The sequence below is a fragment of the Rousettus aegyptiacus genome, unplaced genomic scaffold (assembly GCF_014176215.1).
Source record: "Rousettus aegyptiacus isolate mRouAeg1 unplaced genomic scaffold, mRouAeg1.p scaffold_m13_p_16, whole genome shotgun sequence".
Taxonomy (NCBI): Eukaryota; Metazoa; Chordata; class Mammalia; order Chiroptera; family Pteropodidae; genus Rousettus; species Rousettus aegyptiacus.
Genome location: NW_023416291.1, coordinates 38380128 through 38396252, shown reverse-complemented (window position 1 = coordinate 38396252; position 16125 = coordinate 38380128). Strand labels below are relative to the sequence as shown.

General features: G+C 53.7%; 1 protein-coding gene and 1 non-coding gene across 7 annotated transcripts; both read right to left on the bottom strand.

The window, feature by feature from the left end:
- Positions 1-29: 29 nt before the first annotated feature.
- On the bottom strand, positions 30-15064 carry TNPO2 (transportin 2). 6 transcript variants are annotated; one of them, XM_016162073.2, is made up of 25 exons: positions 14956-15064; positions 13394-13505; positions 12660-12735; positions 12425-12574; positions 10336-10442; positions 10120-10253; positions 9957-10038; positions 9759-9881; positions 9529-9647; positions 8613-8673; positions 8349-8514; positions 7997-8149; positions 6192-6417; positions 5816-5987; positions 5267-5353; positions 5081-5188; positions 4821-4979; positions 4235-4322; positions 3951-4049; positions 3335-3430; positions 2931-3036; positions 2565-2664; positions 2411-2485; positions 2157-2292; positions 30-2074 (listed from the first exon to the last, which is right to left on the bottom strand). In XM_016162073.2, the coding sequence occupies exons 2-24, from the start codon at positions 13490-13492 to the stop codon at positions 2185-2187; spliced, it is 2694 nt and encodes an 897-aa protein (XP_016017559.1). In that variant the 5' UTR covers positions 13493-13505; positions 14956-15064; the 3' UTR covers positions 30-2074; positions 2157-2184. The 6 variants fall into 6 exon arrangements, 5 of the variants coding, with proteins under 5 accessions (XP_016017559.1, XP_016017560.1, XP_036089745.1 ...); XM_016162074.2 differs by having other exon boundaries at positions 2931-3006; XM_036233852.1 differs by lacking the exon at positions 3951-4049.
- On the bottom strand, positions 6068-6137 carry LOC118612521. Its single transcript, XR_004955050.1, has one exon. It is a non-coding gene; the product is annotated as a small nucleolar RNA SNORD41 (small nucleolar RNA).
- Positions 15065-16125: the final 1061 nt, after the last annotated feature.

Below are 16125 nucleotides of genomic sequence, written 5' to 3'. Positions count from 1 at the left end.
GACACAGGAGGCCAGCTGGAGACCAAGGGTTTCACAAGAAACTGATCTTTACTCAACAAAGTTCTACACAAGTGGAATCTCACGCCATCGCGGCACCAACCCCCAGCACAGCACGGTAACAAATGGACAGACCCGAGAGTCCGCAGGAGGAAGAGGGTGAAGGGGAAGAAGAGGATGGGAACGAACGGGACTGTGGATCAAAGCCAGTTAGGGTCCGCAGCCCTGGGCAGGGGAGAAAGTTGAGAAGCTGCAACTTCGTTGTGCAAAAATCAACCAAAAATAAATTAAAAAATTAAATAGTTTTCTTTAAAAAAAAAAAAAAAAAAAAGACAACAAACCGGTCTCCCCCTTCCCTGAAGGTAGTTGGAGACCCCAGTCCTAGGTGGAGAAGGGGCTTCCAATCCCATCAGATAGCCAGTCCATCCATACACCCCAAGACCCAGCAGAGGATGCTCCAAAGAACTGAAATTACCAGAAAATGATATGATATTTAAACCTTTTTTTTTTTTTTTTTTTTTTTTTTTTTACAAATGGCTTCCAGAGACCTGCTGGAGTTTCAAAGGAGGGGAGGAACCAGCTGAGTTTACGGAATGTGCACCAAGTGCCCCTTGGAATAGACACAGGGCCACACCCTATCTGAGGAGACATAGGGCTATGACGGAGGTGGGGTCCAGGGCCCCGGCGGGATGGATGGAGCAGGACCCAGGATGCAGGAATCCAGTCAAACCCTCCAAACTCCCAAAATGGGCCCCCAAAGAAGTAGAAAGCAGAAAAAGGAAAACATTAAGGACGTTGCAGGGCCCAGTTTCAGTCTCAAGGCCAAATGGGAAGTATCCACACTCGCTCCTATTCCAGGGGAGCCTCTCTCACTGTGACTACATCCCCACCAATCACAGAAGGGTCCCTAGAATCACTGCCCCAAACTAGTGGGTCTCAAGGCCCACTGGGAGCTGTGATGAACAGGAAGGCTTTGGGCTCAGGATGTCCAGAGAGGACACCACCTTTCCCCTCCTCCAAGCCCTCAGTTTCCTTCTTGCTGGCAAAGTATAAGCCTTTGTCCCCTTTCACCATCAATTAAATGCCCCAGCCCTCGTGTTAGAACTTGGGCCTGGAACTTGAAGAGGACTCTCAGAAGCACAGAGAAATGGCCTGCCCTTGAAATGGATTTGCTTATGGAGAGAGACTGGGAGTAGGTGTCAGCAGCTCTGGCCAACCCCAGCTCTCTTCCAGAAAAAAAGCCCCACCCTAGTGTCTTCAAAAGTCACTGAAGAACAGGATAGGGAGAAACGGGGACCTCTGGCCAGTCCCAGCTGCTCCAGTGGTCCTCACTCTTCAGACTGGGACAGGACAAGGAGAGGGACACACTGGCTGAGGCTGCCACAGAGCTGGCAGGAAGTATGCGGAGCAAGTCTGAAGTGTACGCATGCTGACCGCACAGCCCCAACGTGGCCATCCTCTTCCCCCAACCCCGGGCTCCTAGCAGAAGTCCCCAACCCACCCAGCCCTCCCCAATCACCGCCAATTCTGGCAAAACGGCAGAAGCTTCTTAAACTCTAGATGCAAGTTACACGGAAGGCCTTATGGGTTAACTCAGGGGTTCACTAATTCTACTGTCTCCATGCAGTCAAGGGAATGGTGGGGCAGCTAGCCTAGCCTGGCTGGCTGCAGTGCCCGCACATGCCTGTGGCCACGTGTATACATGAGTTATGTCTCTACAGGGACCCCACCCTCCCCACCTGCTTTCCCCCTGCCTCATCCTAAGCCACATTCAGTTGGCCATGTTCATTCTTCCCTCCCATATGGCTGGCCCAAGTGGGCTGCCTGAGGTGACCCTGCTTAGAGCAAGGGGCCCTTGCCACCAAGAAGTCCCACCCCCCTCCCATTTGTAGGATGAGTGTGGAGACCCCACCCACCTACCCACCACTGGCTGACCACACAGGCAGGTACATGGACAAGGAAGGCGTCTGGATTTGGGTCCCATTCACTCCTCCCTAACCCCCCTCGACCAGGGCACAGTGACTTCTGGATGCAGTGCGATCCCCAGCATCCCCTCCAAGACGACGCAGACAGAAACCTGTGGAGAGAAGGGGGGGATCAGGGCCTGTGTCCCTTCAGCTCCAATGGCTGCACCAGCACCCCGCATGCAGCCTCCTCACCTGGCAGTCGATATACTCTAGATACACTCTAGACCCCGTAGAAGGCAGCCAGCCTTTCCTTGAGCAGCGGTGGGAACTGCTCTGAGAACTGCTGCCAGTTCTCCTCCCCAACCTGGTCTTTGAAGCCATGGAGAATCTGCATGGGGGAAAGGGACACCCGAAGCAGCTCGAGATGAACTCAGCCTCTCCCCAAGTGGATCTCCCCCATGCCAGGACTCTCTCAGGACTACATCAGGACTACATGGGAGCCTCACCTTATAAAACATGTCCCGAAGGTCATCCTTCGGGCTCACCCAGGAGGCTACAGCATCGCAGAAGAAAATAAAGTCCTGAAACGCGACGGATCCTGTGTGAGGGGCCGCCCAAGCCCAGCCCCAGTGCCTTCCCTCAGAGCCCAGCCGCCCCAACCTGCACAACGCCCCCAGGGTTGACGCCTATCATCATGCAGATGCCTCGGAAGGCTGAGTCCTTCTCCTCGTTGTCCCTGATGTTCCTGAGGGACGTGCACCTGTGGGGAAGGTGAGTATCAAGTAATCAGCCAGTGGAGCTGGAGCAGAAGAGGCATCCATGAGGGGCAGTGGGTGACAGGGCTGGGTGGGCTATGTGTCTATGGGGTGTGGAGAAAGCAGGGCATCAATGAGCAATGGGGCTGGGACGTGCAACTACGGATGAGCAGGGCTAGGTGGGCACAGGTGAGGGGACGGGTTAGGCCTGTCCCACCCACCCTGCTACCCAGCCCACCATACGGCAGGCCCCACACAGGTGAGCACACACCAAGGCCGGATGAACTGCTGCAGCATGGGTGCCACCTCCTGTGGGCACACGTAGCCCAGGCGGCCGATGGTGATGGCTGGAATGGCAGAGGGACTCGTCAGGCGACCTGAAACCCCGAGCGGCCCCGGGACGGTACGTGGCGGGGCCTCTGGCATGAGGCACCAGCCCCGCCCCTCAGGCCCCAAGGGAATAACTCCTGTCAGCTGCCTGGCCCACGGAGCTTGGCCCAGCATTGGTCTCCCCCGAGGTCAGTATCTTTCTTGCTGCTCCTCCCAGAACCCCTTCCAGACCCTTGTAGATATCTTCCCTGGTTCTTTCCCAAAGCCTCTTCTCAACTCCCAGCCATGAAGCCCACCTCCAGGAGGTGGGCAAGGGGGCAGTGGTGGCCCAGACCTGCTGCCCACCTGTGTTTTCCAGCAGTGTCTTGGGTGTGTTGGGCCGGTTAATGATCTCCACCAGGTTGTTGAGGACCATTTGCACATAGGGCTGCATCTCTGCCCCTGTGGGACAGGCCAGTCAGAGCCTTGCACAATCCACGCCACCCACACTGACTACCCCAGTTTCATCTTGACACTGGCTAATTGCAACTGGTGAGGAAACGAAAAACTGGCTGGTCCCCAGCCCAGGACCCATGGCCAACCCGAGATAGATCCACACCTTCCAAATACCAGAAGCTACCCCAGAGTCATCACTGGACATCAGGGTGAGGCCACATGGGCCAGCCTCCCTGCTGGGGGATGGGGAAGCTGCCAGTCTCTACAAATCCCAGTGGGCCTTTCAGCCAACCGCATGCAGGTTGGGAGGTGGCAAACAGTCCAATCAGAACAGGTCTCTTGTACTGCCTCTTTGTAAAAGCCAATCACAGAAAACCTTTCAGCTATTCAGCCTATCTCTGATAAAAATGCTGAGGTGTCCTCATGCCCCTGGCCCATGGAGCCTTCCTCAAGGAGCACCAGCGCCCTCTTGAGGGGACCAGGCCAATGGGGAGGGGCAGGGCCAGCCCACCTGCAGGGCACTCACCCATCTGCATGCAGATCTCCCCAATGGCCCAGGTGGCATTGTTGCAGACAGAGATGAACTCAGGGTTCAGGTTGGTGCCCAAGATGGGCATGAACTCAGCTGGTAGGGAGAAAGAGGAGTGCTGAGCAGGAGGGCCCACCAACATGAGCTTCTGGACCTGGCCGGGCAGGCCCCATCAGACAGTACGAATACACCCCAGTTTGGTCACAGTACTCCCCGGTCATAGTTCCATCACTTGAAGCCAGGGCTGGGGTCTTGGGGTAAGAACAAGAAAGGTGTCATACCAATACAGGGCTTGACATGGATGAAGCAGGCTTTGGTGAGATCTCCCAGGAGGGCAAAAGAGCTCTGCCGGACCTCGGGCATTGAGTCCTGGGGGTCAGAGCAGGGTCAGCGTGGCAGGGCTCCCTTACCCACAACCAGCCTGGGTCCCCAACTAATCCCTCAACACAGGACCACTAGGCGAACAGTCCTTAGAGCAAGGCCTGACTCTTTCACTTCCCAGCGCCAAGGCTGCAGGACCCCGTACATTGGAACTTAGGGAGTAGTGAACGAGTGCCTCGCTCAGGGCACTGCTACAGAGAACACATGTAACTGCTGACCATCCTGCTACACAGGTTGAGGGTGATGTTAGAGGGACTTGTGCTTCCGCATTTCCTATTTTCTACTTTTTAATGTTCTACCTTGGCTTGAAAAATGAGCTTTTGTTCATGTCTTATTTGAATCCCTTTTAAAAAATTACAAGGATTTTTTTACAGGCCCCCTTTCCCTGATGTCCTTGGAGCACAGTGCCCTGAATCCTCCGCCAGGGTGGCCCATACAGACTGCTGGGTATCATTACTGAGAGGCCTGTGAAGGGAACTCACCCACCTGCATGCATTGGAACAGCAATGTCATGATGTTGCTGCGGGCCACCAGCTGCTCCACATGGCCACCCAGGCCCTCAGCCAGGCCGCTGAGCAGGTCCAGTGCCACGATCATGAAGTCCTTGTCAGGGGCCTCATACTGTTCAGGGTGCTGGGTGTACATCTGGGCACAGACGGCAGTGGGCAGGCAGGTGAGGGGGATGGGCTAGGGCTGGGGCAGCAGCTGAGGAGTGAATAGCAGCGTGGCAGAGGAGAGGTGCTCACCATGGCCTGGGCCAGCGTCTTCTGTACCAGGGTGACGCAGCGCTGGTAGACAGGCTCGCAGTAAGGCAAGAAGCCGCTCTGCAGGGCAGTGGCCACGGATGACAGACACTGGTGGGAGGAAGGCAGGAGAGGTGAACTCAGGCAGAGTGGGAAGGGGTTGCGGGAGGGAGCCTAGAGCCCACCCACCTCTAACAGAGGGAAGAGGTCCTTGTCTTCATCCTTGAGCTCATTCCACTTCTGAATGAGTGGAGGCATCAGCTTCTGGATGTATTCCTGGAGGGAGAACAGGAAGTTGGGTCTCCCTAGGCAAGGGTAGCATTCTGGATACCAGCAGGATTCCCTATGACTCAGAGGTGCCCATCGCCTGAGCAATGAGGCCTGGGCTTCTCACTGTGGCTCATGGGGCCCTGTAAGACCTCGCCATCCAACCAGACCTCCGGGCCCTTCTCACCTATCCCAAACCCAGTTCTACCCACCTCTTCCCCCTCGGAGCCTAAGTCAGCACCTCGTGGTTCCCGTAGGCCCCTAAGCTTCCCCAGCAAAGCACTTACCACACTATCTCATAACTGTCTCCCCAACTAGACTGGGAGCATGGCGAGGGTGTGGCCTGGGTCTGTCTGTCTGCCTGTCAAGGTCACGGCCATATCCCTGGCGTGCAACACAGGGTCGCCGCCAGGTCACTGGATGCCAAGGGACACAGGAGATCAGGAAAAGGGAGCCACTGTGGGGTCTCACCGGCTGGTTGAGGTGGTGGCCCACAGAGTCGGCCAGGGTGCCAATGGCATCATAGAGGATGAGCAAGTTCTTGTGCTGGTATTTGCCAAAGGCAAAGACGAGGGTGTCCAGAATGTAGCTGAGGTAGGGCACCAGTTCCGTGCAGGCCTCTTCCTCCAGGGTGGCGAAGGCACTGGAAGGCAAGAAGGGCTCATTGGGCGTCTACTGATGGGGCGGGGCCATATGCAGGTGGAAACAGGAATTGGGGGTACTTGGGATCAGCCAGTACGAATACATTAGACATCAGTAGGATGTCAGGAATAATGAGTGTCGTCACTTCCCAGAGAGCAGCCAGTGGGTCAGGGATGGGGACTGTGAGGCCAGAGTGGGAAGTCACCTGCAGGCTGCCTCCTGTACCCTCTTGTTGCCATCCAGGATGCGCTTGAGCAGTTCCGTCATCAGAGGCTTGAGGTGCATGTCAGGTGGCTGGCTGACCACCCAGTGGGCGTAGCGGCTCAGTGTCCAGCAAGCGATGGAACGGACCAGGGCCTTCTTGTCTGACAGGCACTGGATGAGATGCGGGATCAGCTCAGGCAGGTAGGGTACCATGCCCTGCATGCAGCCTGCAAGGATGGCAGAGGGGCAAGCCTGAGCCCAGCTGAGCCTGGCCACACCCACCTTTATGGGAGAGAATCAGGCTGTTGCACCTGACAGACAGTGAAACTAAGGCTCAGAGGTTAAATAACTGACTCACAGTCATAGAGCCTGTGAAAGGTGGGGTCAGGAGGGGAGTAGCATCAGAGTAAACCTTGCCCCACCATTTGGTCCACTCTGTCATGGCCACTCGTTAATTTAATTCATAGATAACGGGGTTGCACAGTGACTCAGGCTTTGTGGGCAGCAGTGACCCCAATAAACAGAAAGTACTTGTCTTTTGAAACTTTCTTGGTTATTTGTGATTTTTCTATTTTTTTTTTTAAAGCCACGAGTATGCTTTTTAATTAGAGAACAGATAATAGAATATCCTCTAATAATCCAAGGCAAGTGATCTGTTTTACTGGTTTAGGACCAATTCTTATAGGTCTTTTCCCATGAATAGGTAGAACACCTAACGTAGTCAATTGACCCATTTTCTCTTTGCCCTGAGAAAACTTGCCAGCAGCACGTGTAGCTGCAGCATTTACTCCTAGGTAATTCACGGATCACAGTCCTAACCTCACTCCCAAAGTTTACCATGAAAGTTCTCGCTTTATTATTATGTTATTATATTATTTTTATTTTCACATCTCTAGTAAATCGATAGTCTTTGGAAACAAATCACATTCTATTTATAGCATTCTGTTTTTAGTAGAGGTATATCCATTTACAAAATATAGTAATTCTCAATCGCTGAAAATGTCAAATCCTAGAAAACGTAGCATTCCTACATGTGATGTCAAATTAATGCTGACAGCGAGCTGCACTTTTTTTTCTAAACAGGAAAAGGGTTAATATGTGCACACGTATTATCATAAGCTGTATTACACTTATTATAACCTTTCCTTAAATAATTTTGAAAGCTCTCCTGCTATGTCTGAACTTTTTAGGATAGTCCTGGATGCTGAAGAGGTCATAAGTGATGCCTGTAATAGACTCGCAAAGCCCTCTGGTCATCCAAGCAGTATATCCCATTGGGACGAAGGGCACCCAAAAGCCACAGCAGTAACGATGTACCATGTGAAGTTAAAAGAAACACCACCACTGCACATTTATTCTAGGAGTCCAGCCCATAGCCGGGAGCAGGTCTGAGACCCAGCTACACCCTGGGTGATTGGAGAAGTGAAGTACATCCCTCTATACTTCAGTTTCCCCATATACGAAACCCACCTCATCAGGTGATGGTGAGACCATGGGACCAGGCTGCCTGCCATAGGACAAGCACTGCAGAAGTGGCTGTTCTTATTATTGCTATAGCTGTGGTTATGCTTATAACGTTAAATGGTTTGTCTGAGAATTCAGAAGAGGGCTTGCACTCTGGGATTTAAGCTTCCTTTCAGGCCCACAGCTGAGGGTCAAGGAGCTGTTAGGAGGGGCTGAGCAGGCCTCTGGACGGAACTCAGGGATGGCATTGTCCCCTCCAGGCTGACTTGCCTCAGTCAGCCCCAGTATCACAACAGCACAGGGGGTCAGAGGTCAGCACAGCCAGGCTTGGGGGGCACTCACCCTCAGCAATGGCGCCCAGCACCAGGATGCCTGACTCCTTGACCACCCACTCAGGGTGGAAGAGGAGGCCCTTGAGCAGGGGAAGGAGGTGGGGCAGTAGTTCCTCCCGGAAGACGTTGGCCAAGACATCCAGTGCAGCTGCCGAGCACTTCCCTGGGGTGGGAATGGAAATCAAGGGATGGGCTCAGGGAAGCCCATTAGGCAAGGCCTCCTCGACCATAACCCCAGAGCAGAGATCATGATTAAAATCTTCACAATCTACTCCACGCGGGCTTCTCATCAACTCCTGAGAGGGAGTCCAGGGCTGGCTTCTCCCTACCCGCCACCACCAAACCCTGCCAGGGCCACGCACTCAGATTCCAGTCGGACAAAGCATCATCATCATCATCATCTTCTGCGTCCTCAGAGCCGTCAGGCCGCTCAGCCTCATGGGGTAGCGTCACTGTGCGCGACTTGTGGAAGCGTGGCTTAATGTCCTGCTCACTATCAGGGACCGCCTCGTCCTCCTCCACATCCCCCTGTGGGCCAGGCAGACCGCTAAGGACCACCACAGTCCCAGCCCCTACAACCCGGCCCTCACTTGCCGGCCTGTGCCCGGTGGTCAGCCCCAGCTGACCTTGAGCAGGATGATGTCAATTTCCGAGTACTTCATCCCATTCACCAGGATGGGGATCAACCTATTGGAAGAGAGGCTTATCATTAGGAGACAGGCCCCCTGGGGGCTCAAAGCCTGAGCAAGAGGGAAGCAGAGGTACAAATAGGGGCATCAAAAGCCAACTGCACTGAGTACGCTAATTCTGTTGGCCCTGCATCCATTCATTTCTCTTAGTGGGAACTATCTCAACCTAGTCTCTGTCACTGTAACAGGAACAGAACTGACACAACTCCTGGCTCCACTGGAAGACTCCTGCCTCAGACCTGGCCACTCTAGGAACTACCAACCTCTGAATATACTGAGCTTAGAACACTGCCTAATCCCTAGCATGCCATAAGGCAGGGACACGTGGCCCAGTCACTAGGTACTTCACTGGGATGGGCCCAGATTAGGGGAGCAAACAAGCAAGGCAGCCAGGCCCCTCAGCTGGACTCCCATGTACCTCAGGACTGGAAACTTTGACTAGAGCCTTCACTGACTTGGGAATAGGCAAATCCAAGTTGGCCCTAGGACTTTTACTGGACATACTGATCAAGAGAAAAAGTCTTTTCTCAGAGGTTCCTAAGCTATAAGGCTACAGAAGGCCACAGTACAACCATGGGTGTGGGGAGGGGGGAGAATGTCATACCTGAGAACAAAGCTAACATAGAGAAAGAAGATCTGAAACTAGACAGATGCCTTTCACATCTTTTGAGCATCTGGATCCAGCTATTCTTGAAGCCTTTGTTAACTTCTCATTTATTCCACCTATAACTTACCTAATTTTTAAGTCATTAAAACTACCTTCACATCACTTGCAAAATCACAGGCATAGAAAGTAAACTAAGATAGAGGAGGTAAAGGTTGGGATGGGACAGTGGGCAGGAGGTGCACTCACTGGACAAGGTGGGAGGCCAGAACTTCCTTGCAGATGGGCTGCTCAGCCAGCGTCAGCCAGAACTCGCAGGCCTCAAGGGCCACATTCTCATCGTGGTCCTGGGTCCTCTGCAGCATGTACTGGGCGGGGTGAGAGAAAGGATAAGGCCCTGTCCGTCCGACTAAGAGTGGCTGGCCCCTCTTTGCCCCCCACCCTGTAACACCCACCCAGGCCAGCACACATGTGCACACCTGGATAATGCTATGCATATGGGGGATAAGCCTGTCGATTCGCACTTCCAGCAGCATCACCAGAGCACGGCATACATTCTTCCGTACCTCGGGGTCATCATCCACAGCCAGGGCAAAGAGGTGCTGCAGAGAAGGCAAAGTCAGCCACAGCAGGGATTCCCAGCTTTTGCCCTGCTCACCCCCGGCCCAGTGGCCTACCTCGATGAAGGTGTCAATATTGTCCATCAGCGCCTGGGCCCGATCCATGATGAACTGGTTCACACAGGCGATGGCATGGGACCTGGCAGGGATCAGGCAAGTGGGTCATCCCTGCCCCACCTACCCCAGGTCCCCTGCAGACTCCTGGGGGGGCCACACCTACCGGATCTTGGGGCTACAGTGCTTAAAGAACTGCAGGAACTTGGGAATCATGATGTTGAGGGGCCTGTTGAGAGCATCACTATCCAGGAGCTCAGACGAGTCTTCGCAGATCTTCTGCAGGGCTCCAAAGGCTCCCTGAGTGGGGAAGAGCACACATGGGCGTGGGTCCTGGTCCAGCCCCGGCTCCTACATGGGTGGGCCATAGCTTGCCGCTTACCTCACACGTGTTGTAATCCTCTGAGTTGAGCAGGTTGCACAGCTGGGGCAGCAGCTCAGGCCACATCTGCAGCTCACCCTTGGAAGCGATGGTGGTGATGAGAATGCCTGGGTAGCCAGAAAAGGACACTGCCTCAGCCCTCCCTGCCACTTTCCAGGCGCCCTCCCTCGTGAGCCCTACACACCCCTTAATGTAAGTCAGCTCTGTTCCAGGCCCAGGGATATAGTGCAGAACTAAACACAAAGTCCCTGAACTTGGGAGCTGACTGCCTAGTGAGGGAGGCTAGGAGGTCAAGATTTACCTGCAAAAGCCCTAGGAGGGTAGATGCCAAGAGCTAAGGTGGGGAAGTGAAGCAGAGAAGATGGCTAGTAGGGACTGAGAGTAAGGGTTGCAATTTAAAATTGGGCGTTCAGTTTCCTCAGGTGACATCTTGACATCTGAGCAAAGATCTGAAGATTAGAGAGAAGCCATCTAGGTCCCTCGGAAAAAGAGCATCCTAGGCAGAGGGAATGGCAGGTGCAAAAGCCTGGGAGTAGGCCTGGGGAGCTTACAGATGGGTAAAGAGCCAGTAGCATGGTGTGGGAAGAAGCGAGTGCTGGGAGGGGGAAGAGGGCAGGTCCTGCAGGGCTGTATGGCCTCAGGGAAGACTTATACAGCTTATTAGAAACCCAAGTACGATCTGCAGTAGGCATCTGAAGCATGAAGGCAGTGGAGGGGTCTGGCAGCTAAGGCGAATGCAGGTGATGTCAGTGCAGATGGTATTTAAAGCCAGCAGGTGGCAGTCCTTCCCAGTCAAAGAAGCTCCCACTACTAATACTCCAGATGACCCTGGCTCACACATCTGCTAGGAATAGTGTTCCTTGTGGTAGACTGAGTACAGTCCTGATACCATCCCTGTCTGTGTGACACTGGCCACATCTCCTAATCTCTCTGTGCCTCAATGGGGATAAAGACTACTGGCTTCCTAGGGCTACCAGGAAACTTCACTGACTTAAGTATTCAGAGCAGAATCTGATACCTGGAATGAGCTTGGTAAATCCAGATCCTTCTGCTGGCCTGAGGAGTACTGTCAGGGCTAAGGGTCACTTTTAACAGAAGCAGTGAGCCCCAAGATCAGCCCTTTAAGCAGGCCCCAGCATCTTATCTCAAATTTAATATTATTTTTCTGTTTTTATTGCATTTTAAGACTACCTTCCCTTTAGGGCAGGGGTCCCCAATCCCCAGGCTATGAACAGGTACTGATCCATGGCCTGTTAGGAACCAGGCTGCACAGCAGGAGGTGAGCGGCGGGCAAGCAAGCAAAGCTTCATCCATATTTACAGCCGTTCCCCAGGGTTAGCATCGCTGCCTCAGTTCCACCTCAGATCATCAGGCATTAAATTCTCACAGGAGCACTGGTCCCTGGTGCTAAAAGGTTGGGGACCACTGCTTTTAGGGCAAGAAAATCTGTATTTATATTTAAAACAGGTATATACAACATCCTTTTAAAAGCAAATTTTAGGAGTTGACATAGATTTAAGGAAAAAAATGTAAATCATTATATGTCAATTATACCTCAATAAATCTAGGGGGGGGAGTAAGTCAGCCATAAACAGTAGGGTTCGTACTTATCAGTAGTAAAAAGACTTAAAGATTGCGGAAAATTCTTGGTTATCCTTATGTTAACTCCCTCAGGCAGCCTTCCGGAGTCAGTAAGGCTCTGGGACAAAGCTAACTCACATTTCAGCTAAATCATCATTGGTCTGATTTAGTTCAGTCAAATCATGAATGACACCAAACTCCACAACAGCAGGGAGGTCTGATTTTAATGTGCTACGCATTCAGGGCCTAACATAAAATTCTGGACATTGAGTGACTCAGAAGCAAGAATGGCTATTTCAGGAGGGGGTGGTTGAGAGCATGGACCTGTGCCGGTCACTTCTGAGCTCTGCTACTTACAGGCAAATCCCTTAACCTCTCTGAGCCTCAGTTTCCTCATCTGCGAAGTGGCAATAGTAATAGTTCTACCATCCACAGTGAATCGATACCCTTAACATGCTGAGATGCTTCTTGATCAAGAGGGCTCAGTGACTCCTGCTGCCCGCCTTACCTATAGTGGCTCGGATGAGAGAGGAGGCATCACCGATGTTGTTGAGACACTCCTGTTTGATGAAGTCAGCCACAGGAGGTGGAAAGCTCTGGTAATGCGCCTTCACGTTGTTCTTAAGGATGAGACCACTGAGAGAGCGAGTTGGCTCATCTGGGGGAAGAGAGCTGAGGCTCAGAGGACCACAAGGGAAGGAGTAGTGTCTGGCCTGCATGGAGGGGCACCGAGGGTGTCATACCTTCTGACTTGAGTCTGGTCAGGACGAAAATCAGGTAGTTGTTGAAGTCAGGAAACTGGTTCAGCTGTTTGAGTTTCTGCCAAGTTGTTAAGGGACTTGGGAGACAAGGACCTTCCCCATGTGAGGCCTCCTTACTGCCATGTTGCAGATAGTACCTCTGAGCACTATGACCAGGCAGCCAGTTCCTAGGACCCTACCTGTCAACCCCCATGCCCAGAAGAATGTAGCATTTAAGGCACGTCAAATTCACCTGGGGTAGGGAGACACATGAATGAGCTCCCCACCACTCCTGAAGACCTGGCCAGAGCACCAGAGGGTTGGCAGACGTGACTGTCTGATGGGGGCAGCTGCTCCTTAGCTCTGCTCACTAGCAGTCTAATGTTGCCTGCTTTTTTAAAAAAGGGGACACACATTTTCAAGTAAAACTTCCCTGTGGTTTAAATATTTTAAAAGTTTAACTTACAGTATTTTAAACAATTAAAACAAAAATTTTAACCATGAACCTAACAAAAGCTGAGGACCAACTAGAGGTGTTCCCTCACCCCACCCCCACAGGGCCAAACTTACTCTGGGAATGAGGCCCAAAATTTCTAATCCTTAATTCTCTGCCTAGGATAGCTCCTAGCCACGGCAGAAAGTTTGGGAAGTAGTGTGTGGGCCCCATCCTCTCTGGCCGTCAGGGGCTGCAGATGTCTCTGCCCAGTTCCCCTAAGCCCGGAAGGAAGGAAGGATACATCCTGCACTATACGCTGTGTGGCTGTGTTGGGTGACTGCGAGTCTTTGAGCAGCTGTAGGACCTGCTGTAGGCCCTGCTCGTCTGGCTGCCAATCCATGGCGCAAGGCGAGCTGCGGGGATAGGGGCCGAAGTCAGCGCTGGGTCCCGGAGACTCCGCGTGAAACCCAGGCAGAGCCCCGAAGGAGGTGGCGGCGGCGGCGGCACGACGGGAGCGCCCTCGGTGGACAGGAGGAAGCCGCCAATACACGCCAGCTCAAGTGCAGGGTCCCGCTCCAGCTGCGCCATCCACCGCCGCGCAGTCGCGGGTTCGAGAGCGCGGGCGGGGGGGATGTGGAAAAAAGCCATGGGAGGCGGTGGCAGGGCCCGGCGGATCCTGATCCGGTCTTGTTCGAAGCTTTAGTCCTAGGGCAGCCCCTGCCGCTGCCTCCGACTGCGGACCCTAAGGGTTTCATTTCCTTTGCAGCCGCTAGGCGAAGGCCCAGCCACCTATCTCCATCCATGAGCCCTGCCCTAGACCGCGAAAGTGCCCCGGTCTCCGTGGTCTCCCCGGTGCAGGCACAGTCCCCTAAGATCCCCTTCTCCCAAAATCTAGTTCCGCCAGACCCCAGATGCCTCCTCTGCCCCAGACTGGTCCCTGAGCCTCCCCAGGTGCACTGTCCCAAGGCTCTCCGATCATCCTGGCCCCTGCTGCCTCCCCTAATCCAGCCCAACAAGTTCAGCCGGATGACAGACGCCCCCCTTTCTGGCCTAGCTAGACCTCATCCAGCGATTCTCCTTAATCAGGTCAGAATGAATCCCCAGACAGGTCCGTGTCGCTTCTCTGTAAGAGAGCCAGCCAAGCCCGCCCACCCCGCGACAGAGGCCCCCTGGACAGGTCCCTGCCCCTTTTCCTAATCAGATCTGACCAAGCCTTCCGCCCGATTCCCGCCCCCAGCCCCAGCGAACAGTAACTCCCGCTGACAGATCTCCAATGCTTCCCCTAGTCAAGTTCCGCCAAGCCCCCCGCCAACTCGAACCGGAAACCTCTTTCGCCCGATCTCTGCGGCTTCCCCCAATGAGGCCTGGTGGAACACCCCCCGGAGCATTCCCCTCAACGGATCCCAGAGATGCTTCCCAGTCAGACCCAGCAAAGCCCTCCAAGCCGAAGTCTGACGCTCCTCCCTACCAGAGCCCAACAAGGCCCTGCCCCCAACTTTTCACTGCGGCCTCCCCCAACCAGATCCAACCAAGTCCCGCCGAAAAATCCCACATACACCCGATCCTTGCGATGTCCCCCAATCAGATCCCCTCCAGCCCGACCCCAAGCGTCCCACTGGCCCGATTCTTGTGGCACCGGGACCTCGCCCGGCTCCGAGACCCCACCCCCTAAGCCCGGCTCAGTTTTCCCTGCCCCCCTGGCCCGTTCTTGCTGCCTCGAGAATCAGGCCCAACTGGGTTCTCGGCCTTCCCGGGTCAGGCGCGGCCCCGACGCCTGGGCCGCGCGCAGCACAGGCCCAGACCCTGGCGGCGGTCGACGCACGCTGGAGCGGAGGCGGTCTGGCTCTGGTGAGGCCTACTTACCAGGCCCAGGGCAGCAGCGGCGGGGCCTTGCGCTGTGGCTTCTCCTGAGACTCGTGCGGAAGGAGGGAGCCGAAGAGAGGGAATTAAAAAAAAAAAAAAAAAAAAAACGCGGCCGTGGATGAGCCAAGGCGGCTTCCGTATGCCGTTCAAATTGGTCCAGACAAGCCAATCGGAAAAAGTAGGTAGCACACGTGGCCTAACACCCGGGAGATCCAGGCCCCGCGGATGCCGAACCACGTGACGGAAAAGTCGCGGGCTCTCTCGGGCTCTCTAGCCCGCCGGTCCTCCGAGAGTCTCGTTTTTCTCAGTGGCTCTCACACCGGCCTGATAGCAGCTTTGCTCGAACTGAGTTTGGTGGCACATGAGGACTTTTGGGGTGTCGTGGACCCGGGAACCTCTTAGCCAGAACCAGCTGTGCCTTTGTCATCCCCTCCTCTAAGAACTGAGCTGTGTCTCCTCACCCGTCCCCATCCAGAGGGTATTTGGGAGAAGTACAAGGAAAGAGTGGATAGAGGGAAACAGCCCAGGGCTGACTTTATATCCAAGAGACAAAAGCAAGCCAGACGAAGGGAGTGCCTGAAACGGGTTGGGTTCTTACAGAAGCCTCTGCCACATTTCACGTTACTTTGCAGTACTGTTTGACAATTTTTAAACAAGGAGATAAAATTTTAAATGAAATGAACTAATAAAATAGTTTGCTGGAGCAAAAGGCCTAATCATTTTTCCTACCTGAAGCTGAATGAAGTAGAACAGCACAGGATATTTCGGTAAGGGCAGGGTCATTAAAAAGGCCTTTTTGTGATCCTTTCGCTGTCAGAGGACAAAGTAGGGCCCTCAAGAGCAGAGTGGAGCTGGAGACCCGTGAGCACCCGTTTCCCCTCCTGACCTTACTGATAACAAGATGGGTGACCTCCTCCCACTCAGAGCCTTAGTGTCCCCATTCATCAAGTGAGTATAAGAGTATATATAGTCCGCTGGGTTCGAGATAATCTAAATTAAACATCACCAAAATTGTTCTTTTATAACATGGCTTCTACACCGTCAGGCTCAAGGCCGTCCTTTCACTGTATTCAGCCCCTTCCTAAACCAGTATTTACTAAATTTACTGAATTTAGAACTAAGGCTCTAATCCCAAAGAACATCCCAGCCCTGCCCTGAGAGACTTTTTGA